The sequence below is a fragment of the Ostrinia furnacalis genome, unplaced genomic scaffold, assembly GCF_004193835.3.
Source record: "Ostrinia furnacalis isolate ACB-3 unplaced genomic scaffold, ASM419383v2 OfSCF6681, whole genome shotgun sequence".
In the NCBI taxonomy this organism is placed as follows: domain Eukaryota; kingdom Metazoa; phylum Arthropoda; class Insecta; order Lepidoptera; family Crambidae; genus Ostrinia; species Ostrinia furnacalis.
The window spans coordinates 289826-315839 of NW_021136920.1; the positions used below are offsets into that span (position 1 = coordinate 289826).

Sequence of the window (26014 nt, forward strand, 5' to 3'; positions counted from 1 at the left end):
TTAGGTCGTTGGTCCACCTTGTGGGTAGACGTCCTACGCTGCGCTTTCCGGTACGGCTTTCTGGAGTGAATCCAGAACCGAAATACTTATAAAAACAATGAAAATTCCTTCATTTGTGTATGGCACCATCCACCATCATAAATAAAAAATAAAATAAAATAAAAGATGCATCGTCAAAGTACCAACTTATGTATTACTTCTTGGTCCGGCGGAGATAAGCTTCTTTCCTGTGCTCCTATTACTATACAGGGTGTTAGGTAAATGGGTATATGAGCCGACACTAGCCCATGTTAACATGGGCATATAAATGGTACGGTGAAGTCAGAAATTTGATATCATCATTTTTTTTTTTAATTTACATACAAAATAAATTTTATAAATCTGATTTCTATGAAAATTAAAATAATTAAAATGAAGATATCAATTTTCTGACTTCACCATACCATTTANTCAGAAATTTGATATCATCATTTTTTTTTTTAATTTACATACAAAATAAATTTTATAAATCTGATTTCTATGAAAATTAAAATAATTAAAATGAAGATATCAATTTTCTGACTTCACCATACCATTTATATGCCCATGTTAACATGGGCTAGTGTCGGCTCATATACCCATTTACCTAACACCCTGTAGATCGTTTCATCTACGAAGACGGGCTCCACCACTTTTTGGTCGAGCAATCTGAGCGTCATTATTGCAGTGTGCGTGTGCACTCATGGATGATTTAGCGTGTACCGATAACACTCAAACATTAGCGGAAGAATGGTGGGGCGCGTCCGAGTGGATGAAACGATCTTTAGAAGCGACACTCACCTGTGGCAGAGGTAGCAGCTGCGATCCTTATGCGCGGGACAGCCGGACCCGCCGCCGAAGCCGTACACGTACTGGTTGCTTTTCGACGAGTGCTCGGCGAAGTATATACCCGCGCCGAACATGCCGCCTGAAAGACACACACTGAATTTATATTTGCAATAAATAGGGTTTACAAAAAGGTGTTATTAAGACATTTTTCATTTTCAAATAGGATCCAAAAAAGCACATAAATTAATAGCTAATGATATGTGGCTAATTGTAAGCTCAAAAGTCTACAACAACGAAGTCGCGGGCAGCCGCTGGTAAATTATAAATCTGACAGAGGCTAAGACCACGTACCAATGTAGGCGTGTCTCTCATCGAAGCCTTTCTGTACGATGGCGTTTATAAACGGGGAACCATGGAATAACATCCGCTCGCCGGCCGCGCCCGCTTCTTCTGCCACTTCCCGTCTCCGATGTTGATACCGCTCCCATAGACGGCCGTTGACTAAAGCAGGCGAGACTGTCCTATGTCTCTTTCTTTCTTACCTTGGGCGCCATGACTCAGTGTCAATCGGTACTATCTCACCTCACGCGACTTTTTCTGCCTCTCACTCGGTCCTCCTTCCCTCTGTCTCTCACTCTTTCAACTCACTCTCTCTCTCTCCCCCCATCTCTCTCTTACTCTCTTCCCTCTGTTACCTTGCGCAGCGTGGCGTAGCTATCTATCTATAGTCTGGTCGGCGAGCACGTAGAATTTTGTCCAATGACCCCAAGCTACCCATCCTTCTCGCTCGCGCGTAATTATATTGCTGTCGCGACTGTGCGACGGGCGCCCGCAGTGAGTGTGCGAGCGCAACAGCAACATAATTACGCGCGAGCGATAAGGATGGGTAGCTTGGGGTCATTGGACAAAATTCTACGTGCTCACAGACCGGGATTTAGTATCTCTTTCTTTTCCCTTGCGAGTGTCACGCGGTCTCTCTCTCCTTGCGTTGTCTACCTGTATTTCTCTCTTTCACCCTGGGCGGCGTGGTTCGCAGCTCTTTCTTATCTGACGCAGCGTGGCGCGTTTGTCACGCGAGTCTCTCTCTCCCCCTCTCTCGCTCTTACTTTATTTCTCACATATCTCTTATTACGTACCTATGTAAGCGTGTCTCTCATCGAAGCCTTTCTGTACGATGGCGTTTATAAAGGGGGAACCATGGAATAACATCCGCTCGCCGGCCGCTCCCGCTTCTTCCGCCACTTCCCGTCTCCGATGTTGATACCGCTCCCATAGGCGGCCGTTGACTATCTTTTGTATCTGTATACAAAGAACAATTAATTAGCATTATTTCAGCCACAGAGCGTCTGTAAAAAAGCCTTTTTCATGGATTCAGTAGTATAGATAGACGACCTTCAACTATTTTTTGAATCTGTACACGATAAAATATTGTTAGTGCTTTCGGTAAAATCCGCACGCGTGCACAGACCGGGTGGATTTTCGATACTGAGAATTAGCCCGGGCGAGATTTAGCTGAGGCCCAAGATTCAACTTCACATTTCAACCACAGGATGTCCAGGAACAAGGGCCTCCAAGGATTCTTTGGTCCTGCATAACAAGGTAGGTATTTGACCGCAATCGCACCTGACGTTAAGTGAGATGCACTAAAATACATACCAGCTCGGATTATAGTGTACGGGAAAGACAGCAGGAGGCAGAGAGTCCAGTCCCTAGCTGTTCGCATTATAGAAGATTTGGCAACACGCTTAGTGCGAGCTGGTGGAATGCCGAAAATGTAGGGACGGTAGCTAACCTGCGTCTGAATCTCCGGTGATGGAATTAGATTGTGTAATTCTTTAACACATTCTCTACTTACCCTAACAACATTATAATGTGAAAAGTTCCCTCCAGCGTGTTCTCGCACGGACGCTTCTCTCTCGCTCTACTATCGCGAACTCACTCTCACAAGTGCACCTTCTACTACCAGGTTACTCCGAAAAACGTTCTCTGAAGTTTCGAATGTTGCCATCCCTCTCACGCCAAGCGAGATGACAGCATGAGCGACGGTGACAGATAGCCCCGATAATAAGTAAATAGCGTTTCGGAGTAGCCCTGCTATGACGTCGACTCTCGTAACTATAGATAGACTATTGCTCGCTCACTCGCACACTATCGCTCTCTCACTCGCACACTAGTGGGAGTGGCCACTTACCCTAACAACATTATAATGTGAGAAGTTTCCTCCAGCGTGTTCTCTATGTGCTCGCACGGACGCTTGCATCTCTCGCTCTACTATCGCGAACTCACTCTCGCACGCACCATCCGCTGCCGCTGTGACGTCAACTAGTGTTGTCCCGCCGTACCATTCTGGAAGAAAAAAATGCATAAAATAAAGGTTTTTCTTTTGACTTTTCTTTTAAATAACTATTTATGTAAAGCTATTTAATAAAATTCCTGACACCAAACATTTAAATTAATCAATTTTATTTTCATTATCATCATATCAGACATGGGATGTTCACTGCGGAACAAAGGCCTCCACCAATGTATGAGCGGCCTGCATCCAGTGCCATCCTGCAACCTTTATGTAGTCGTCGGTCCACCTTGTGGGTGGACGTCCTACGCTGCGCTTTCCGGTACATGGCCTCCACTCCAGAAACTTACAGCATTTTTTTTATTAGGCTCTCTTTTTTTCCCTCTCTTATCTACCCCTCTCCTCCCTATCTCTCCCCCTCTTTTCTGTTTTGCAGCCTTGAACCTGTGTGGGTGTTCGTAGTCTCTTCTAGAGTGCTGGGCCGCCTTGAGCAGGCGGTGCCGGTGTCCTGTCTCTCTCTCTCCTCTCTCTCTCCCTATCCTATCTCTCTCTCACCTTGCGCCGCGTGTCGCGAGTGCCGCGCCGCCTTGAGCAGGCGGTGCCGGTGTCCTGTCTCTCTCTCTCTCTCCTCTCTCTCCCTCTCTCACCTTGCGCCGCGTGTTGCGAGTGTCTTAAAGCCTTGAGCAGATTGTACCGTTGCTTGTAGGTTCTCCTACTTCTCTGCGCCGCGTGTCGCGAGTGCCGCGCCGCCTTAAGGCTTGGTATTTCTGCTAAAGTAGGTATTTCGCGCTGTCAAAATCTGCGCGCGCAATACTTCGCCGAAGACAGCGCGCCAAAGAGCTCTCGCGGCTACACAGTATAGGAATACGCAGTTTGGAAATACGCAGTTGGTTAGGTTAGGTTGACTTCCTTNCGTCCTAAATCCAATATTTACAGTGTAAATCACAAATATTAACCAAAACCGGCCTTGCCAAGTATAGGGTTAAAATTAAAATTCAAAATTAATTAAAACAGAAAATAATAAAATTTAATTTGTAATTCTACATTATTTCTGATGAACATGGGCGGTATAAAATTCGCCCGGTCAGCTAGTGGTCTACAAATTTTTAACCGGTTCGAATTAAGTCAACTGAAAAAGCACGCATTCGAATTGTTCACACTGAATTATTTTGATCACGTCATCGCCAACGGACCGCGAATAACAAAAATCATCGGCCACAAAACAATCGGTTTGCGAGCTAAACGGCGAAACGATTCGGCGCGTCAGACCAAAACCGTTCACAAACCAAAGTTTATAGACAAAGTCAAATTCAAAGTTTTTATTCAGTACTTAGGCCCTTATATGTACACTTCCCAAATATAGCTTGCCCTACCGCCAGTTCGGGACTTATGCCCTATTATGGGCTGGCGGAAGAAACTCAGTCACCTTTGTCAGCCCAGTCATACCCAGTTTTTGGCCTATGGGGGCAAGTCATATTTAGGTCAGATATTTTGACTTCGCTCCTTCAAAGAGACTTCAAGGGGTGGACAGCTCACCTCCCTACCCCTCCCCCCCCCCTCTATAGGTCCGTCTTCCAAAGACATAATAAATCTGATGGATATAATTTTTGTGGATAATAGATAAGAAGAAGAAGAACAGAAGGGAAAGCACCAAAGATCCCAATTGGTTGAGTTACATTACGTTAAGGCATGGCTCCGTATAAGTTGAGATAGTGTTTGTATTCCAGATGTTTTCGTTCAGAAAGGAAAACTATTATAACCTTATGCTTATATCGTCACCGTCGTGGCAGAATTAAATAACTGACACTTTTGTCAAAAACCACTTTTTCCACTTTTTGTATAGTAGAAAGTGTTACCTATATTTTGATCTTACTCTCGTGGCAATATCTATGATATTTCCAAAGATATCTTCAGTTTAGTGAAACTATTGACCATAAATTACAACTCTGTTTGTTGTAGAATTTACGTGGCAAAACTGAATAAGTGACTTTATTTAATTCTGCCACAACTCACTGCGAACGTTGCTTCAAAATACTTGTACTAAGAAAGTCAACAAGTGACTTTATTTAATTCTGCCACAACTCAATCCGAAACATTGCTTCAAAATACTCGTACAATTGTGTTTTTGATTTATTTCATTTTTGTAACATTACTTTAAATGTTACTTTTAATTTCAATGTTCATTACTCAGATGTTGAATCTGGATAGTTACCTTCATCATTATCATCATTTCAGCCATATAGGACGTCTACTGCCGAACATAGGTCTCCCCCAATGATTTTCAATATGACCGGCTGGTAGCGGTCTGCATCCAGTGCTTTCTTGCTACCTTTATGAAGTCCACCTTGTGCTTTCCGGTACGTGCCCTCCACTCCAGAACCAATAGGTAGACAAAATTGAATTGAATTTAAGCTTTCTCCAGTAACACTGATATTATTATACTGTGACTCATCAAAGTCATCATTGTCAAAAATATTGACAAATCGCGAACTGTCACGACCAAAAAACTGACACGCGTCCGTCCTCCGTAAGCGCCACCGCGCGACTGATTGAGATTGTCCAAGCCGTCATGGACGATTTTTTCCACATTTTTTAACATAGTAACTAAATAAGACGCAATATAAAAATTTCATCCGTTAAAAGCCCTCAAGTTATTTCTGAACTTTAGTTTAGAAAAAGATTTAGAATCTAAAATCGCTTATTTTAAAAATAAAACCATAAATAGAAAACGAATAGAGGTAACTTTGGGAATTTATTCTATCGAGTCTACTTCATCAAATCGTGTTTCCATCCGTTAATAGCCCTAGATTAAATTTTATAAAAAAAAAAACCGACTCCAAAAAACCTACACTAAAAAGCAGAATAATAATTACTAATTACCTACTTATTTATTAGGACGAATTATTAATATTTATGTAGGTATACCATGATTGATACTTCTGGAGTCGGTGCCAAGATTATGAAACATGTAAAGTTTGCCTGCTTAGTGTAGGTTTTTTGGAGTCGGTTTTTTTTTTTATAAAATTTAACTTATTTCTTGCTTTTTAGTTGACTAATTATTACCTTGATGTTACCACTGAAGGTAGGCAGTACATTGAGACCATATTCTTAATGTATATTATAAAAAAGTTCATCCCCAATTTTCCACCCTTGGGGGTGAAAATTTTCTTCAAATTCGCATGAAACCACCCTTTTGATAATACCTCTCTCTCTCTCCCTCTCTCACCTTGCGCCGCGTGTCGCGAGTGCCTCGCAACCTATTGTTGTGTCCTTAGTCTTTCTCTCTCTCCCACCTCTATCTCTCTCTCTCCCTCTCTCACCTTGCGCCGCGTGTCGCGAGTGCCTCGCAACCTATTGTTGTGTCCTTAGTCTTTCTCTCTCTCCCACCTCTATCTCTCTCTCTCCCTCTCTCACCTTGCGCCGCGTGTCGCGAGTGCCTCGCAACCTATTGTTGTGTCCTTAGTCTTTCTCTCTCTCCCACCTCTATCTCTCTCTCTCCCTCTCTCACCTTGCGCCGCGTGTCGCGAGTGCCTCGCAACCTATTGTTGTGTCCTTAGTCTTTCTCTCTCTCCCACCTCTATCTCTCTCTCTCCCTCTCTCACCTTGCGCCGCGTGTCGCGAGTGCCTCGCAACCTATTGTTGTGTCCTTAGTCTTTCTCTCTCTCCCACCTCTATCTCTCTCTCTCCCTCTCTCACCTTGCGCCGCGTGTCGCGAGTGCCTCGCAACCTATTGTTGTGTCCTTAGTCTTTCTCTCTCTCCCACCTCTATCTCTCTCTCTCCCTCTCTCACCTTGCGCCGCGTGTCGCGAGTGCCTCGCAACCTATTGTTGTGTCCTTAGTCTTTCTCTCTCTCCCACCTCTATCTCTCTCTCTCCCTCTCTCACCTTGCGCCGCGTGTCGCGAGTGCCTCGCAACCTATTGTTGTGTCCTTAGTCTTTCTCTCTCTCCCACCTCTATCTCTCTCTCTCCCTCTCTCACCTTGCGCCGCGTGTCGCGAGTGCCTCGCAACCTATTGTTGTGTCCTTAGTCTCTCACTCTCTCCCACCTCTCCCTCCCCTATCCTCTCCCCCTCTCACCTTGCGCTGCGTGTCGCGAGTGCCTCGCAGCCTATTGTTGTGTCCTTAGTCTCTCTCTCTCCCTACCTACCTCTCTCCTATCCTATCTCTCTCTCACCTTGCGCCGCGTGTCGCGAGTGCCGCGCCGCCTTGAGCAGGCGGTGCCGGTGTCCGTACGCAGGCACGCCAACCGCTCGTAAGTCCTCGTGAGACATCTCCGACAGGATGTCCACTGTGATCTGTCTGTCTCTCTCTCACTCACCTTGAGCGGCTAACTCTCCCTCTCTCACCTGTTACAGTGTCCTTAGTTCCTCTCCCTGCTCTTACTTCCTCTATTTCTCTGTCTTTTACCTTGCGTAGCATCAAGCATGTCACGAGTGTCTCACAGCCTTGAACAGCCTCTGTTGGTATCCGTAGTCTCTCTCTCTCTCTCCTACCCACCTCTCTCTCTCACCTGGCTTTGTAAGAAAGCTAGATGGGTGAAAGAAATAGTGATATTTCTCTCACCCATCCACCTTTCTCTCTCATTTTGGGCGGCGTGTCGCGAGAATCTTGCAGCGTTAAGTAACCTGTGACAGTGCTCTAGGCTCTCGCAGCCTATAGCAGTGTCTATAGGCACTCTCTACCTCTCTCATCTCTCTCTCTCTCCTCTCTCTCTCCCTCTCTCACCTTGGGCCGCGTGTCGCGAGTGCCGCGCCGCCTTGAGCAGGCGGTGCCGGTGTCCTGTCTCTCTCTCTCCTCTCTCTCTCCCTATCCTATCTCTCTCTCACCGTGCGCCGCGTGTCGCGAGTGCCGCGCCGCCTTAAGCAGGCGGTGCCGGTGTCCGTACGCAGGCACGCCCACCGCTCGCAGGTCCTCGTGAGACATCTCTGAAAGGATGTCCACTGTGATCTGTTCCCGCTCCAGGATGGACGCCAGCTGTTCTAAGCCGATGCTGGAACAAACACACACAAAATCAAAAATCAAAATTATCTTTATTTGTATAGACCAGTGTTTATCAACCTGTGGGTCGCGAACCCCTGGGGGGTCGCCAATACTCAATACTCAATTCTTTATTGCCAAGCCTCTATACCATGTTTAACCCTCCCATAGAGGAGGGTGGAATTCCCTTACCCTGCGCACTTCCTAGGCGCTATCACTTACTCCTACCTACCACTGACTGGGTACCACTAATTACTAGTGAATGAAACACTGTCTTGAGGTCAACTGAATTCAATGCTTTATTGCGTCCCGGTTATATATAAAGGCCGGGCCAAAAATCTGGACACCGCGGGCTAAGATTTTGCACCCCGGTCGCTAGAAGTCGTAAAAACTACTTCAGTAAAAAAGTAATCGTATAAAGACAGATTAATCCGAAATCTAATTATGCAAATGTTGTATGGATTGAAGTATTCGGTCCCTGCAAACATCTTTGCAACATTATAAAACGCATGTAAAAAAGCGAACGGTAAGGGGTCGCCAAAATTTTTTTCTTACTCATATACTCATAAAAAATTTTTCATACTAAGGGGGTCGTGTCATGAAAAAGGTTGAAAAATACTGGTATAGACTAATTAAATTAGTACTTACAAATCGTCAAATGCTCTTATGGAGCCTATACATGTCTCATTCTTTTTTTACCCTACCAGCGCTTCGAGACTAACATTTGGCAAGTGCTGAGAAGAAGCGCCGCAACAAACTCAAAATATGAAAAGGAGTGTATAAGAAAAGATAACGACGTTTGAAGAAACTTTGTGTGGATAATTTTTGTATTAATATTGCATTTTCTTCCCTAAACTTTGAATTTTTGACGAACTTCAACATCTTATTACTACATTATGATATATTATTGGAAAGAAGAGAAACAAGAGATGTTTTTAAGACCATTAGCAATCCATTATCACCTTTCATTTCTTTAAAGCTAAACGTCCACTTGTCGGTATCGTATGCAACGGACGCATCGTACGAAACACATCGTACCGGATGTGCGATGCGTACGATGCGGACAGGTGGACGCACTTATATGAGTTTCCATATAAATAATACTACGATCCGTTTTGTACGATGCGTCCGTTGCGTACGATACCGACAAGTGGACGCTTAGCTTTAATCGAATTCTAAGGCTGGGTTGCACCATCTTACTTTAACTTTGACAAACGTCAAAGATCTGTCAAACTCCATACAAAAAGCAACGATTATCGTCATAGTTACCGTTAAAGTTAGGTGGTGCAACTCAGCCTAAGTAGATTTTTTTTACCGTGGTTACTTAGTTCGTTCGTTCGGAACTAAAATTTATTTTATTTGACTAAATACACATTCGATATTAATCTATACTAATATTTAAATGCGAAAGTAACTCTGTCTTGCTTTCACGCCTAAACCACTGAACCGATTTTGATGAAATTTGGCATAGAGTATGTGCGGGACTAACTCCCGGGAAAGGACAGTTTAGTTTAGTAGGATAGTTTTTATAACGCGTTTTTATATTTTTATGACGCGCGCGATAAAGTTTTTCTGTGACAGACAAAATTCCACGCCGGCAAAGCTGCGGGCAGAAAGATAGTTTCATGATAATGAAACCCTGCTCTTTGGTGAAAGATTCAAAAGTAAAAATAAATATTATTTGGTATAATATGGCTAACTGTGAAAACCGAACGGAACCATATAGATCTTTACTTTCTGTAAGTTTTACACTTACAGAAAGAAAGCTTTGTATCTCGCAATAAAGTTCAACCGCAGCTCAATAGATGGCGCTGTACGGCTTTAGATCGCGCTAACATTCGTTTTTGTCCAGTTCTTTAAGTACGCACCAGCGTTGTGTGCTTGTTATCCCACTTCTGATGTTATGTATTTTTGAAGGCGACGTATTAGGTATATCAATACCTAGGTATCGGATATACTAATAATGCGTTGCATAAATAAAATAAAAACCCAAATAAATAAATGGAGAAGTTTCTTGATTTTGAAGACATTATATTTCTCCGAATGTGATTAAAATATAGACCAAAACCAGGCCTGTTCATCTCCGCGAGTTTACATCGAAACAAAACACGCACGATGGCCCACCTACAGGATACTATTCGACAAGGCCTCACATACGAGCGAACATTGACTCACGCACGCGTATTCTTGTGTATGATGGAAGAAAATAAAGAAAATGGTGTACTAAATACTGTGCAGTATTTAACTGCCTAAATAATAATAAAAACACAAAATGTACTTTTTTAAGTTGCCTCAAGACACTGAGAGGTAAATAAGTAGTTAATATTATTCATGCTAAATCATGTATTTCCTCCGCCATTTTCCGCAGTTGGGCACCTCACGTCACATCATTTTACCGGGTTAGTCCCAACGACCCCGGTGGATCTGCCCCGTCAACGGGGTGGATGGGAAAAAGTGTTTCAACGACCCCGGTAGTCATAGTCTTAGCTATACTCTATAGCTATGACTACCGGGGTCGTTGAAACACCTTTCCCATCCACCCCGTTGACGGGGCAGATCCACCGGGGCCGTTGGGACTAACCCATTTTACCGAAGTCAGCCCTATAGCTTCGGCGCAGTGCCGATCACTGACGTTTGTCAACAAAATGGTGCTTAACTCTTGAGACAGGCTAAATTACACCATATTGTTAATGACATTGAGATTACATTTTTTTAAATACCTTCGCGAAGTAAAAGTTCTGTACGTAGTACTTATTATTATTCTGTGCCAAAACTAAAAAGACGGTGAAGTTTTTTTTAAATCCATAAAGAAATGGCTGAGAAATTAATTATTTAAATTACCTAGATATTTTCGCGTGGAACTCGAACATAAGCGGTGCCGTGATGTCACGCAGCCCGTTCTAGTTTCAAAAACAATACTTATAGATGACCCACGCTGAATTGTCCCACCAAACTCAATGACAGGGGGGCGCTACCATCGTTCAACTATATGGTTTCCAACATGGAAAAAATCGGAACTAGCGATCCGATATTGACGGTGGCGCCCCACTGTCAATGTCAGGCATAAGACAGTTCAGTATTTTGGAACTATTCGCTGGGTGCGAAGTACTAGGTGGGGGTAACATAATCGATCGCAGCGCTCATGGTGGTCAAAAGTAGAAATAATGTAAGCTCTGTCATCAGATGTATCTGTCAATGGCAAAGCGATTCTACTTAATACATTTTAATATCATTAATTAATCGCATGAATAGGGTCCTACTGGGAACTTAAATAAAAGAGTAGACTGTTTTTCGATAGGGTTGGTTTAATAGCCGTTTACAATTTGGAAATAACTAGACTATACAACGTGGTAGTACAAAAATGAGTCACAGTAGTTGTTGTGCACAGATGTTTGTCTTATGATGAGAGCGTAAATTATTGAACTCTGCCCTTGTTTTGTTCTTAATTCTTCTACATCTCGGACTTGTCCAGCCAATACCAACAACTTTCCTTTAAATACGGTTTGTGGTTGGAATTTGATATTGTAAAACTCACAAACCTGGTCTTCAAAACAATACTCATTTCGATCTGAAAACGATATTTAATTTATTACTAGTGATACAGGAACATTTAAATATATTTACTGTTATATAATGAAACCGTTAAAGTAGCTTTTTCTTTTTGTTTTACTGTAAAACTACAACTATAAATAAAGTAAACAAACCCTGACACAATCAAAATTAAACACACTTTTTGGACTTACCTCATTTGATTTGAATGACCAAAATGATTTCAAAACCTTTTTTCCACCCAAATCGTGGTATCACAACAATTTATTAGTTGAAAATATTTGTTATTTTTTCATTTCGATATTTTTTCACAAATATACGACCTAAATGTCAATGTGACAGAGCCCACAAAGTTGTGGACGCTAGTTGGCGCTGTAATCGTGCACAGAGACAATACCACCCATGGCACGGTAATACTATCTATACAGTATTCCAACTCGGCCCTAATTTTGAAATAAATGTCAACAGTCGCGCGGTACGTCACAGTATGACAACATGCGATAGGGCTGCCCACCTTACAGTACCTAGTTTAATTACATCTGCCTACTTAGAATTTCTATCTAGTTTTTTCATTGTATTTTTTTATTTAGTTAGACAAACAAAATACTTTGTGAATGGAATAGGTTACAAATGTTTGTTTTGTGATTAGTAGATTTAGTAAAATTTGAATTTGAATAAAAACTACTTAAATAATTTACTTTAATAGTTACTTTAATTTCGGGCGGGCGAAGTCGTGGGCAAAAGCTGGATTAATACAATATTATTATAATTTTAATTTCAAATCAAACTGACTGAAAATCACAATAGGACCAGTTTTTGACCAATTTGACCGTAAAAATGACGGTCAGTCAAATTCAATCAGTTTTGTCATTTTTAACACTTGGTTACCGACGTTCATTCGGCACATTCGCGACACCCCCGACTTTTGCATACCGAGCGCATACCGAGATTTTAATTTCGAAAGAAAGTTCTCGTTTCGTCTGTTTATATGAAGTTACAATACTGTATGATATTATTACCGTGCCCATGGCGCGTTGTCGAGAATGACACTTCACACTTTATGTCAAAGTCTTCTTCTTCTTTTTGTATATGGCCAATATGGCCATGTCTGGTCAATATTTAAAAAAGGTTACATAATTTTACTAAGAAAATTAAAAACTTCTAGATTTTATAATATGTTTACATAAACTTGTATGTTTTCATATTTTCGATTTATTGGTTCCTTAAATAACGCTTCAGCTTAGCCGTACTTAATTCTACCTGTTAATCATTATTCTCTCCTCCACAGGACAGGCAATGCCTAGTGTGGAGGTCTGTCTTTTAGTTATTGTATTGTTTGATTCTGGCAATAAATATTTTCATTTTCATTTTCATTTTCACTTAAAATTACTTAAAAACTAAAATTTAAAAATTACCAAATAAAAAACTGGATAAAAAAAGTTGGATCTGTCAACAGCACTGGAACAGGTGTTATTTACTGTTTGTACTTCGAATGACTGTCGTGACTACACTGATCAAAATGGCGCGAATATTTGTTATGCGCAACTATAGAGCTCTGTAACTTTTTAATTTGTAGTTATATTTTCATGATTCTTTCACAATTATTATTAGTTTTACTTATAGTTTCGAGATTTATTAAAAAAATTGGAAACGGGTCCATGATTGAAATTGATTGAATGATTTTGCATGCTGAAAGGTCGTGGATGATTGGGAAAAACTAAAACACTTGCAACAGTTGTAACCTGTTGTATGTAAACCCAAATTTCGCAAATAAAAATTATTTGATTAGATAATATTCATTCAAATACAAATAAACTAGCTTTTGCCCGCGGCTTCATCCGTGCGAAATTTGAAAGTTATTTATGCAACGCATTATTAGTATATCAGATACCTAGGTATTGATATACCGAATACGTCGCCTTCAAAAATTTATAATTCAGAAGTGGGATAACCTTGAAATAACGCTGGAGCATACTTAAAGAACTGGGAAAAAACGAATGTTAGCGCGATCTAAAGCCGTACAGCGCCATCTATTGAGGCGCGGTTGAACTTTGTTGCATTTGAAATATTATGGCGTTAGAAGCGGTCCAAGCTGCCGGTGGTCAGGGTCACAGAGAGCTGGGTTGCACCATCTTACTTTAACTTTGACAAACGTCAAAAATCTGTCAAAATCCATACAAAAATAATAATAATAAAATGTTGCCCCTCAGTCCGGTCTATACGACTCATGACGCCAGGTCGGGCATTTAAAGCCCGGTCTGTGAGAACGTAGAATTTTGTCCAATGACCCCAAGCTACCCATCCTTATCGGGGTCATTGGACAACATTCTATGTGCTTGCAGACCAGACTATAGTCGCTGGCTAGTCACCGCCTGCCATTTTTTCAGTCCGAGACTATGAACCAGGCAGATGACCCGTAGTCTCCATCCATAGCCCAGTAACCAGTCCCTCCATCCTTCATCCATAACCCTAGTCCATGCTTCAATAACTGCAATAGCTTCTGTGCACAGGCTGGGGATGGTCTCTGGCTACATCCCATGATATAGTCAGAGACTAGATCCAGCATGTGCACTATTTTCAGTTTTGTCGATTATTTTGCGCTTAAAACGGCCTCTACGTGTTGGATCTGTATCCCCACGCAAGCCTTATAAAGGACCGGGCCACTTTTGATCCGTGAGCTCCAAAGCGTACAAATAATAAAAAATATCCATGGACATTTTACACTACGCTTCTAATCCCAAACTAATAAATAATCCCAAGCTATGTATTGATATTTGTCACATATCGTCATTAATTATAGCCTATAATGTTAATCTGGGTTATAAACATTAATACTGTAAAGTTTCAACAAAATCCGTTCAGTAGTTTTTGCGTGAAAGAGTAACAAACATCCAGACATCCAAACTTTCGCCTTTATTTATAATATTAGTAGGATAATTTGTGCAACGCATTATTAGTATATCAGATACCTAGGTATTGATGTACCCAATACGTCGCCTTCAAAAATAGTTTCTTTATAAATCAGAAGCGGGAGGCAGATAGACTACCCTGGTGCATACTTAAAGAACTGGGAAAAAACGAATGTTAGCGCGATCTAAAGTCGTACAGCGCCATCTATTGATCTGCGGCTGAACTTTGTTGCAACATGCAAAGATTACCTCTCTGTAAGTTAAAACCTTTTTTTTTAAGATTTATGGTTTCGTTGGGTTTTGACAGTTAGCCATGCCAGTTTTATTATTTATTTTAACTTTTAATTCTTTGTCTGTATTAGAAAACTCTTATACAGGGTGGAAACGATAAGTGATCTCATTCGATTATTTCTAAACTATACGAAATATCAAAAAACTAATTACTGATCCTGAAAATGCTTCATGAGCTCTACCAAACAGTATCAATAATAGGTTAGAGAATAAACTGGATCCGTCCGAAAATGCAATGTTTCCAGCTTCCATACATTTAGTAAAGCCACATAATATTAAAAACTACACAAGATATCATAAAACTGGTTACTGATCCTAAGTCCTTCACGAGATCTTTTCAACGGTATCAACATTAGGTTACAAAATAAACTGGATCCATCCAAAAATTCGATGTTTCCATCTTCCATACATTTAGTACTACCAGACTCATGGCACTCATTTCTTGATAAAATTGTAGCAAGTAAAGCCTAAAACTAATGTTTTCCATTAATAATTTTAAATAATTATTATTATATTAATAGTTTATTATTTAATAAAAAATAAACTACAATTTACGTGGTTGGCATACATTTTGTATGGAAGCTGGAAATATTGAATTTTTGGTTAGTTACAGTTTATTCTGTAACCTATTATTGGTACTGTTTAAAAGAGCTCGTGAAGCACTTTCAGGATCAGTAGCCAGTTTTTCGATATCATGTATAGTATAGTTTAGAAATAATCGAGTGAGATGATCACTTACCGTTTCCACCCTGTATAATTATATTTACAGAAGGGCGCTACCATCAATACCGGGTTATCAGTTGCCACTTGACGTTTCAGAATCGTTTGACTATAGTTGCAATTTGACAGTTATCTTGACAGGTTTGACATAAAGTCTGTAGCGACTCCGACGTCGACAGAGTCCAAACTTCCTTGGAAGCCCTTCACCCAGTATAGTTATCCAATACTGAAGTGTTTCATATAATTTTGTCATTGACAGGAGGGCGCTACTATTAACACTGGGTTCCGGTTTCTTCCACGTTGGACAACACTGAATTTAAATTCAAATATAATTAATTATTCAATTTGAAGTGACATTGTCATAGCTGGAACGGTTGAAAAGACTACTATACTGGGTTATAGGGTAAGTTGTTAAAAATATTGCCACTTGACGTTTCAGAATCGTTTGACTATAATTGCAATTTGTCAGTTCCCTTGACAGGTTTGACAGTTACCTTGACAGATTTGACAGATACCTTGACAGGTTTGACAGTTACCTTGACAGGTGTGAGTTACCTTGACAGGCTTGACAGTTACCTTGACAGGTTTGACAGTTACCTTGACAGGTTTGACAGTTACCTTGACAGGTTTGACAGTTACCTTGACAGGGTTGACAGTTACCTTGACAGGAAAGTCTGTAGCGACTCCGAAGTTGACAGAGCGGACGCGGGGCGTCCCGCCGCGTCCTCTAAGCTCCCCCGGGAACCCTCCGCCCAGTAGTTGCTTGGGACCACCTGGAAATAATATATAATGTTTGATTGAAAAATGTGTCTTGACATTGACACTATGGAGCCAGATAAAAGTCTAGATTTACTCTTTGAACTCTGATTATAATGCAATTTAGTTAGGACGTCCACCCACAAGGTGGACCGACGACCTCATAAAAGTAGGAGGTAGGCGCTGGAAGCAGGCCACTACCAACCGGTTGTTATGGAAATCATTGGGGGAGACCTATGTTCAGCAGTGGACGTCCTGTGGCTGAATAGGCCAGATGACAAAATATCAATTATTTCTCCGTCAGACAGACGTCTAATATTTTTTAATTAGATAGTCAAACTATCTAATTAAAAAATATTAGCCGTATTTTTTATTTTCTTTCATAATTAAATAATAACAGTGCTATAGCCTGACCAGGAACATAAAAACCCTCGCCATGTTGCGGAAAACTAATGGTACTAATTTCTTTTAATGGCAACAGTAACTNCATAAACATGTTGCATCCTCGAAACTTGCGCCGACAAATAAACAAACAGCCTTGTTTCTACTTAAATAACGCCTAAACAATACAGTTCAATCTTCCCAACAATAGGCTAGATGACAAAATTTCAATTATTTGTCCGTCAGATAGATAATTAGAAAATATTAGACTCATATTTTTTTTTCATAATTAAATAATAATAGTGCTATAGCCCGACCAGGAACATAAAAACCCTCGCCATGTTGCGGAAAATTAATGGTACTAATTTCTTTTAATGGCAACAGTAACTGAAAACTTCATTGACATGTCACCTTGCATGTCAGTCTATTGCTGTCAAAGTGTAAACAAACTTTATTTTATATGTGCGCAATTGATTTTGTGAATTAAATTGCTAAAATCTGTTTATAGTCGTGAAAGAAAAGTGGTTCACAATGTGTTAAAGTATTTGTATTTTTTTTCGTTAATTTATGAAAATATCAAATTAGCCCGTAATCCTGAATCCTGATACATAAAGTTAGCCTATTAATTTAACACAGGTACGACTGTACTCAGTGTTGCACTATCAAATGCAATTGACGCGCCTCTATGCCAGGGTTTTTATGTTCCTGGTCAGGCTATACATCGAGTTGAAATGGCGCGATACGTCACACTTGAGTAGAATTTTTACTCAAAAGTGAGGTCACGTGTCATTTCAACTTAATATAATACTGTAATTATTCGATTATGGAAAAAAATATGAGTAATATTTTCTAATTATCTGTCTGACGGACTAAATACAATTTCGATTTCATTACCCAGTCATCATCCCTATTCATTTTTCCTTTCACAATCCATTATGTCTTATAATTTTCGCTTTTAGGAGACTCCTGAATCGCTATTCGACTAACATCGTTTATCGGTTTCTTGCAGTGCGGTTTCTTCAAGCGCAACCGCCCCTCGGACCACGCCGAGCGCCAGCCCTTGAACGGTCGCGATGAGCACCTTTGATATCCGACCACCGACATCGGAGTGACGAGCGACACCGGCGGGACCGCCGACACCGCCGACTCCGCTGAGTCGGCGTCCGGCGGTCCGGCGGCCGACTCCAGCTCGTCCACTGATGCGGCCAGCGACCTCACGAGCCGAGACTCCACTAGTCTGGATAGGTACTGACAGAAAGTACTGGTGTACAAGTTTTAAGAAATTGATCAATGCATCTATTGATTTTAGGGAAGGAATCGTTCAGATAGCAATTTGCTTTCTGAAAATGCATTTAAAGAAAAATATCGATTGTTTCATCTTCTAGTAATTTAATAAGANGCACTATCAAATGCAATTGAAGCGCCTCTATGCCAGGGTTTTTATGTTCCTGGTCAGGCTATACATCGAGTTGAAATGTCGCGTGACGTCACTTTTGAGTAGATTTTTTTACTCAAAAGTGACGTCACGCGACATTTCAACTCAATATAGTACTGTAATGATTCGATTATGAAAAAAATAAAAAAATACGTGTCCAATATTTTTTTATTATCTGTCTGCCGGACTAAATAGAATTTCGATTTTATTACCCAGTCATCATCCCAATTGATGATGATGATGAGGCCATATTTGTTTCAGTGTCACTCACAGATAATGCCAAAGGCACGGTGTCCCCGCTAGGCATCAATACAGGATGGTGTGACGGCAGCGTAGGACGTCTACCCACAAGGTGGACCGACGACCTTATAAAGGTAGCAGAAAGGCGCTGGACTCAGGCCGCTACCAACCGGTCAATATGGAAATCATTGGGGGAGGCCTATGTTCAGCAGTGGACGTCCTGTGGATGATGATGATGAGACCATATTTGTTTTTTTTTTATGCATAACAAGGCAGGTATTTGACCACAATCGCACCTGATGTTAAGTGGGATGCGGTCTAGGATGGTACATATCTGCCCTGTAAGTGCTTATTCACTCTCGCCTTAAAGAGGCCCGGATTATAGTTTTCTGGAAAGACAGCAGCAGGCAACGAATTCCAGTCCCTAGCTGTTCGCATTATAAAAGAGTAATCGTCGGATTCATTGTCACTCACAGGTAAGGCCAAAGGCACAGTGTCCCCGCTAGGCATCAATACAGGGTGGTGCGGCGGCGGCAGCGGCGGCGGCGGCGGCGGCGGCGGCGGCGGCGCGTCTCCGGCGGCGCCGGTCATCGCGTCCTGGAAATATTAAAGCCAAATTAATTAATATAATTATCACGTTATCTGATTTTAGTGTGACTTCATTACATCATTCACGGCCGAATACTGAAACGCTACTCAAATCTTTCACTCAGCTGACGGGCTCCTAAATTTAAGTATCCTTCAATTTTAAATGGTATTCTCAAACGCCACTCAACGGATTTGAAGCCGTGATCAGCTAAGCAGCTGAAGTTGAATAACCTCCTTATTTCTTTCATTTTGAATATCCTTTTATTTTGGACCAATTACGAATTGGACCAATCGCGAATTGGACCAATCGCGAATTGGACCAATAGCGAATTGGACCAATCGCGAATTGGACCAATCGCGAATTGGACCAATAGCGAATTGAACCAATAGCGAATTGGACCAATAGCGAATTGGACCAATAGCGAATTGGACCAATCGCGAATTGGACCAATCGCGAATTGGACCAATCGCGAATTGGACCAATAGCGAATTGGACCAATCGCGATTGGACCAATAGCGAATTGGACCAATCGCGAATTGGCCCAATAGCGAATTGGACCAATAGCGAATTGAACCAATCGCGCCTAAACGCCATTCAGTCTCCACTGCACTGGAGCATGACCCTCTCTAAGTTACCAGAGGCAAATGGAGGATTTGGACCCAACGCGCACATCGGTCCATAGTTTTTTTTTGTATGTGACAGGAGGCAAGCGAGCAGACGGATAACCTGGGGAGCCTTCTCATAAAAACTCATTTATTTTTGCAAATAGGCTTTTAAAAAGCACTTTTACTTCGTAAATTACTATTTGCTTAGTCGGTGGGATAAACATTATACACCCTGGTGAGTCTAGCACAATCTCAAGGGCGTCATGAGGCGAAAATAAATGTTGAGAAAAATGAGAGTGACAATTTACAAAAATGAGGCCCGTGTTGAGATGTTATAGTTATAGCTCAGAAAAGCAAACACATACTACTCATTAGTAGCTATTAAATTCAGTAAAGTCGTCGTTTCAGCCGAAAGACGTCCACTGCTGGACAAAGGCCTCCCCCAAGGATTTCCACAAAGACCGGTCCTGCGCCGCTCCCACTAGGTGGACCGACGATCTGGTGAAGGTCGCGGAAAGTACCTGGATGCAAGCGGCGCAGGACCAGTCAGTAAAGTATTAATTTTAATTTGTCATTCTTATGTTTTGTTTTGGTTTTTATTTTCGAATAAAAAATATCGGTGTAGTTGGAACCATATTCCCTAAATAACTATCGGACCTGTAATAATGAGCGGACATCCTCCGCGCCTGCTAGGTCGAGAGCCGTCTGTCCTTCTTGGTTCTTGAGATACGGGTCCGCTCCGTGCGCTAGCTGTAACACAAATTACAATAGGGATGATGACTGGGTAATGAAATCGAAATTCTAATTAGTCCGTCAGGCAGACAATAAAAAAAAATTGGTCACATATTTTTAATTTTTTTCATAATCGAATAATTACAGTATTATGTTGAGTTGAAATGTCGCGTGACGTCCACTTTTGAGTAAAAAACCTACTCAAGCGTGACGTAACGCGCCATTTCAACTCGATGTAGCACTGTTATTATTTAATTATGAAAGAAAATAAAAAATATGAGTCTAATATTTTCTAATTATCTGTCTGACGGACAAATAATTGAAATTTTGTCATCTAGCCTATTACTTAATCTACTGGAGTTACACAATCGTTCGTTCGTTCATTTCAGCCAAATGACGTCCACTGCTGCACAAAGGCCTCCTCCAAGGTTTTCCACAATGCACGGTCCTGCGCTGCCCGCATCCAGGCTCTTCCCGCGATCTTTACCAGATCGTCGGTCCACCTAGCAGGAGGTCTGCCCACGCTACGTTTTCCAGCCCGTGGTCGCCACTCGAGAACTTTTCTGCCCCAACGGCCATCGTTTCTAAGAGCTATGTGCCACGCCCACTGCCACTTGATTTTAGCAATTCTGCGAGCTATGTATGTAGGCACAATAAGTAAATGGAAATAGCTTGTCACAAAACAGTAAAATCTGGGTCAATAAACTGATGAAAATGAACAAATAACTTATTTAGTATTAATTTAGTAGTAATTTAGTAGTTGACCAACCATATCACGCCATGTAATGTTAGAGGTATGATTGATAGATAATGAAATAAGTAAATAAACAACATTTAATATAAAATGACTTACCAATAAAGCACATAGCTGCGTCCGCGCTTTGTGCGCTGCTTCGTGTAGCGGCGTGAAGCCCCATCTGAAAAAGGAAAAACAGTAAATTATCATCTATAATGTCAACCAATAGTTATTAATACGTTTTTGATTAACACGTGTTTTATTTCTGGGCAATTTTAGAAATTATAGTCTATAGCCTTCCTCGATAAATGGGCTTTCTAATACTGAAATAATTTTTCAAATCAGACCAGTAGTTCCTGAGATTAGCGTGTTCAAGTAAACAAACCAACAAACAAACTCTTCAGCTTTATAATATTAGTATAGAAGTATAGATATATTTCATACTTGTCAGCAGCGTTAGGGCTACTACAAAACCCTCTGGCCTCTGATAGCTGTCAGCTTGCAGCAGGGCACCAACGTCCCCTACTTAAGCGTTGATCAGCGTACCCGTCCTCAGAAGTGTTTGTCAATGGGACTATTTTTTTGTGGAGCGAAAGGATATCTCTCTAATCCTAGCTTAGTCTCTTCGGGTCTCCCTTTAGTCCCCTGTCGCTAGTCTTTAGTCCCCTGTCGTTAGTCTCTAGCAGGGATGTTATGGATATTCGTAACCGTAACCGAACTTTCGGATCCGAAATAAAAAAATATCCGAAACCGTAACCGATTTAAAAGTTTCGTATAGTTTCGGATGTAGGTAGTTTAAATTGCTTTTTATAGCATTTTACGTAAAGGCATAACAGCCTGATTTACCTTTATAATGCCATCTAATATGATTTTTTTTATTACTTTTTATTCGATGTAAAGTGTGCGGCCATGAATGAATCGTGTTGGACAACTATTGCAAATTGCATCCTAAAGCACAGATATCTGTAACCGTAACCGAAACTTTCAGATATCCGAAACCGGTATAATATTATTCCTATATCCGTAACCGTATCCATAACCGAAACTACATATCCAAATCAAATCATTTATTTGCATTACATGTGTTTCCATAACATCCCTAATCTCTAGTCAGTCCCCTCAACAGCATTGGGGCATTTACCAACCCATGAACAACAACAACAACTCATTCGGTTCTGATAGAACCCATCAAGTGTCTTAATCTGGACACTATCTCTCCCTCCCTCTCTTTTCACGATACCAGAGTAAATACAAATGAGTAGGTCATCTTCATAGAAACGCACCGAGCGCGGTTTGTATGTGAGCGCGCCAATACGTATGCGGCGCGCACGCACACACTGACAAAATTTAGCGTGGATTAGCGCCGTGTAACGCCCAATTTCGTCAGTTACTCTGACGATACTCTCATACCTGTAGAACCCAGTTGTGGCACCAGAATCTCGGCTAAAAGTGTTTTCTCTAAGTCTGCTCTCTCTCGCAGATACCTGATACCTATCAGCAGCGGTGGGGCTTCTAGAACCCTGTGGTGGCACCGGAATCTTCGCTAAGTATCTTACTCTAGGTTCTCTCTCCCTCTCTCGCTATCTCCATCACTCTCTCTCGTTCTCTCCCTTCAGCTCTCTCGCTCTCTCCCTCCCTAGAAACCAGTGGTGGCACCAGAATCTTCGCTAAGTGTCTTACTCTGGATTCTCCCTCTCTCCCTCCCTCTTTCGTTCTCCTTACCTCTCTCCCTCCCACTCTCTCTCTCCCTAGAACCCAGTGGTGACACCAGAATCTTTGCTAAGTGTCTTACTCTAAGGTCTATTTCCCTCCCTCTCACTCGCGCTCTTCCTCGCTCCCTCCCACACTCTCTCTCTAAGATAATTTCTTACCTGTTGGCGGGCGAAGTGTATAGAAGTGTCTTATTTTGGATTCTCCCTCTCTCCCTCCCTCTCTCTCTCTCTCCGGCACCAGAATCTTTGCTTAAAGAGTCAACTCTATGGTCGCTCTCTCTGTCTCTCCCTCCCTCCTTCTCTCTCTTTAAGATACTTTCTTACCCGTTGATGGTGTATAGAAGTGTCTTACTCTGGATTATCTCTCCCCTTCCCTCCCTCACTCTCTCCCTCCCCCCTTCCTGTCTCCCTCCCTCTCTCTCACCTGTCGGCGGCGTTGGGGGGCGTGCCACGAGGGACACATTGGCAGGTGTACTAGAACCCATTGCTGACACCAGAATCTTCGCTAAGTTTCTGACTCTAGGGTCTCTCTCTCTCCCTCCCTTTCTCGCTCTCTCTCTCGCTCCCTATCCCTCTTCCCCTCTCTCCCTCCCCCCCTCACCTGTCGGCGGCGTTGGGCGGCGTTCCCGCCCGCAACAGTAGCGCGGCAAGCTCCAGGTGCCCGTACGAAGCCGCGTTGTGGAGCGGCACCAGCCCGCCCTTGTCTCGCGCGGAAACGCCCGCCCCGCCCTCTAAAAGAGCTTGGGCGACTTCTAAGTTGTTGTAGCCGGCTGTTGGAGAACATCACTATTAAAAACGGCCGTCTAACCTTCCCACACCTGGCACACAATCAGGCGAAGTTTTGAAAAGAAGTGATGACCGATAGACCGACGCGAAGTACTGTTTTTGTGGTGTCAAGCCCCAGATGGGGGAGAATTGACTATGAGAAGGGACATGGATCAGAGAAATTTGTAGGGAGTCAAGCAAAGCGCCCGGGGAAAAGAGCCCAGAGCAAGTACCCGCGTCTTCCCGAGATTCGGTTCGTACGCCGTGAGGCAGGAAGAACCATGGGTGGTGGTGGGTTAACCTTCCCATACCTGGCACACAATCAGGCGAAGTTTTGAAAAGAAGTGATGACATATTATTATCAACGATAGACCGACGCGTCGCGACGCGAAGTTCTGTTTTTGTGGTGTCAAGCCCCAGATGGGGGAGAATTGACCATAAGAAGGGACATATTATGGAACAGATAAATTTGTAGGGAGTCCAGCAAAGCTCCCGGGGCTTTCCCCAGGAAGCCCAGAGCAAGTACCCGCGTCTTCCCGAGATTCGGTTCGTACGCCGTGAGGCAGGAAGAACCATGGATGGGATAACCTTCCATCTTAAAACTGGCCTCTAGGTTGTTTGAAAAACACCGCTTTAGAGCGATAAGACCGCCTAAATTGTGCATTTCTTTCGTTGTTTTTGTATTTTCTTCTTGCCTTCTCTTTAAAACTCATAAAACTCATTTATTTATGCAAGTAGGATTTTAAAATGCACTCTTAGGCCCGGTTTTTTGATTCGTAGTTAAAATAACCAATAGTCAAATTTGACAGATGTCAAATGACAAGTGGTTAAATATCAGAAAAAAATGTTTTTCGAACAATGGTTAGCTTGGCTTTTAGTACATTTTTTAACTATTAGTTAACATTTTGTTAATATTTAACCATTAGTAGCAAAATTTAACAATCTGTTATTTTAACTATAAATCAAAAAACTGGGCCTTAAAAGAACAAAACTCAAAACAACGTATTCCTAAAAGAACAGATATTGTAATCAAGGAAAATCATTTACTTTTAAATTGACCGTAAAAAATGTTTTAGTGCATTTGAAGGAAGACTAAATAAAGTTGGTGAAATAGTGACCAGTGGGGTACTCAGTGTAACCTAACCGTTGCTCAGTCGAAAACCACAGCTTTTTATCCCATTTGTTTGTTTTAGGCGGTTGTGTTTTTTAATGTAAAAGTATCATTTTATACCTTTTCTTCCTTAGAAGTAAAGTAAATGTATTTTTTATCAATTTTTACTACACTAAGAAAATGCATAATAAACTTACCAGCTAAATGTAAAGGCGTGGAATTCCTTCCGTGTGCGTCTCTACAGTTCACGTTTTGTGGCGTTATTAGTTTCCTGAAAATAAAGCGTGATAATGTCAATTTTATACCCATATCATACTAACTTTAGCCCATGGTTTCACTCGCGTCAAATGGGGCGTCCATTAATTTATTTGAGGTGATTATGGAGATTTTACACCCTTCCTCCCCTTTAGTGAGATATCGTGAGATTTGTCTTGACCCCATCCCCCTCTCTATTCTCAAGTGAGATTTGACTTGCCAAATGTTGGTCTCGAAGCGCTGGTAGGGCAAAAAGATTATGAAACATGTGAAGGCCCCATAAGAGCAAAACTTTTAAAGTATTTTTTTTAATTAGTCTTTTATTTTATTTTTATTATTATTTGATGATTTGTGAGCACTATTTTTAATATTCCATGCAAATAAAGGATTTTTGACTTTGACATTTGATTATTCTAATGCGTATTTTAGTCTAAATACGATATTTTATGCTTCTTTGGATTTATTAAAAAAAACTGGCTTGACTCCCTTCCCCCTAAAAGCCTCACGTCATAATGGATGCCCCGTTATTTATAGGTTTCAGAAAGAACAAAAAAACTTTGTAGAATTCAAATAAACCTAATAAAAATAAATATTTTTTCTACCTAGCTCTGGCCAAGTCTCCTCTCTTAGCCGCGTCCAATAGTGCCGCGTCTCCCCTCAGCGCGTCGGCTGTATCGCTGTCTCCCGCTCGCACCAACTGTAGGGGAGTTAAGCCGTCGCGATTCCTTCTTGTTGGGTCCGCACCATGCTGGAAATATGAATGAATGAATGAAATTATTCCTACCATTCGTTCACACCGCTGCAACTCCTGTGTAGCCAGGATCTACAGCTTGACCGCCAATAAAAAGTAACCAGTGAAGGCCAAGTTTGTCCCAGGGGAAAGTAAAACTGTCGTTGGTCCCGCAACAAAATTAATCAGAAGAACAAAACACAGTAGGCCTAAGATGCGCACGGTGATAACTTTTATCGACGTCAAAATGTATGGACAAAATCGATAAAATGGCGTGATAACCGCTTACCGCGGCGTGCATCTTAGGCCTACAGGAGGAATGAAAATACTGAAATAGGGTTCACACCAGTGTTCCTGCAGTGAAGACTAAATGACGATGACCTGATCATGACCAAATAAGACTTACCTTAAGCAGTAACCAC

The 26014-nt window shown here is 41.7% G+C and overlaps 1 protein-coding gene across 1 annotated transcript in view; it reads right to left on the reverse strand.

Annotated features, from left to right (window-relative positions):
• The window catches only part of Tnks (tankyrase), a 60446-nt gene that overhangs the window by 596 nt on the left and 33836 nt on the right, over positions 1-26014 (reverse strand). The window contains exons 14-25 of the mRNA XM_028318137.1: positions 25465-25610; positions 24805-24878; positions 23333-23501; positions 21137-21200; positions 20209-20301; positions 18832-18954; positions 16206-16318; positions 7926-8089; positions 2999-3153; positions 1944-2106; positions 1159-1308; positions 820-946 (exon numbers count right to left, since the gene is read on the reverse strand). Coding sequence (XP_028173938.1) covers positions 820-946; positions 1159-1308; positions 1944-2106; positions 2999-3153; positions 7926-8089; positions 16206-16318; positions 18832-18954; positions 20209-20301; positions 21137-21200; positions 23333-23501; positions 24805-24878; positions 25465-25610 — 1541 coding nt within the window. The remainder of the gene's footprint in view (positions 1-819; positions 947-1158; positions 1309-1943; positions 2107-2998; positions 3154-7925; positions 8090-16205; positions 16319-18831; positions 18955-20208; positions 20302-21136; positions 21201-23332; positions 23502-24804; positions 24879-25464; positions 25611-26014) is intronic.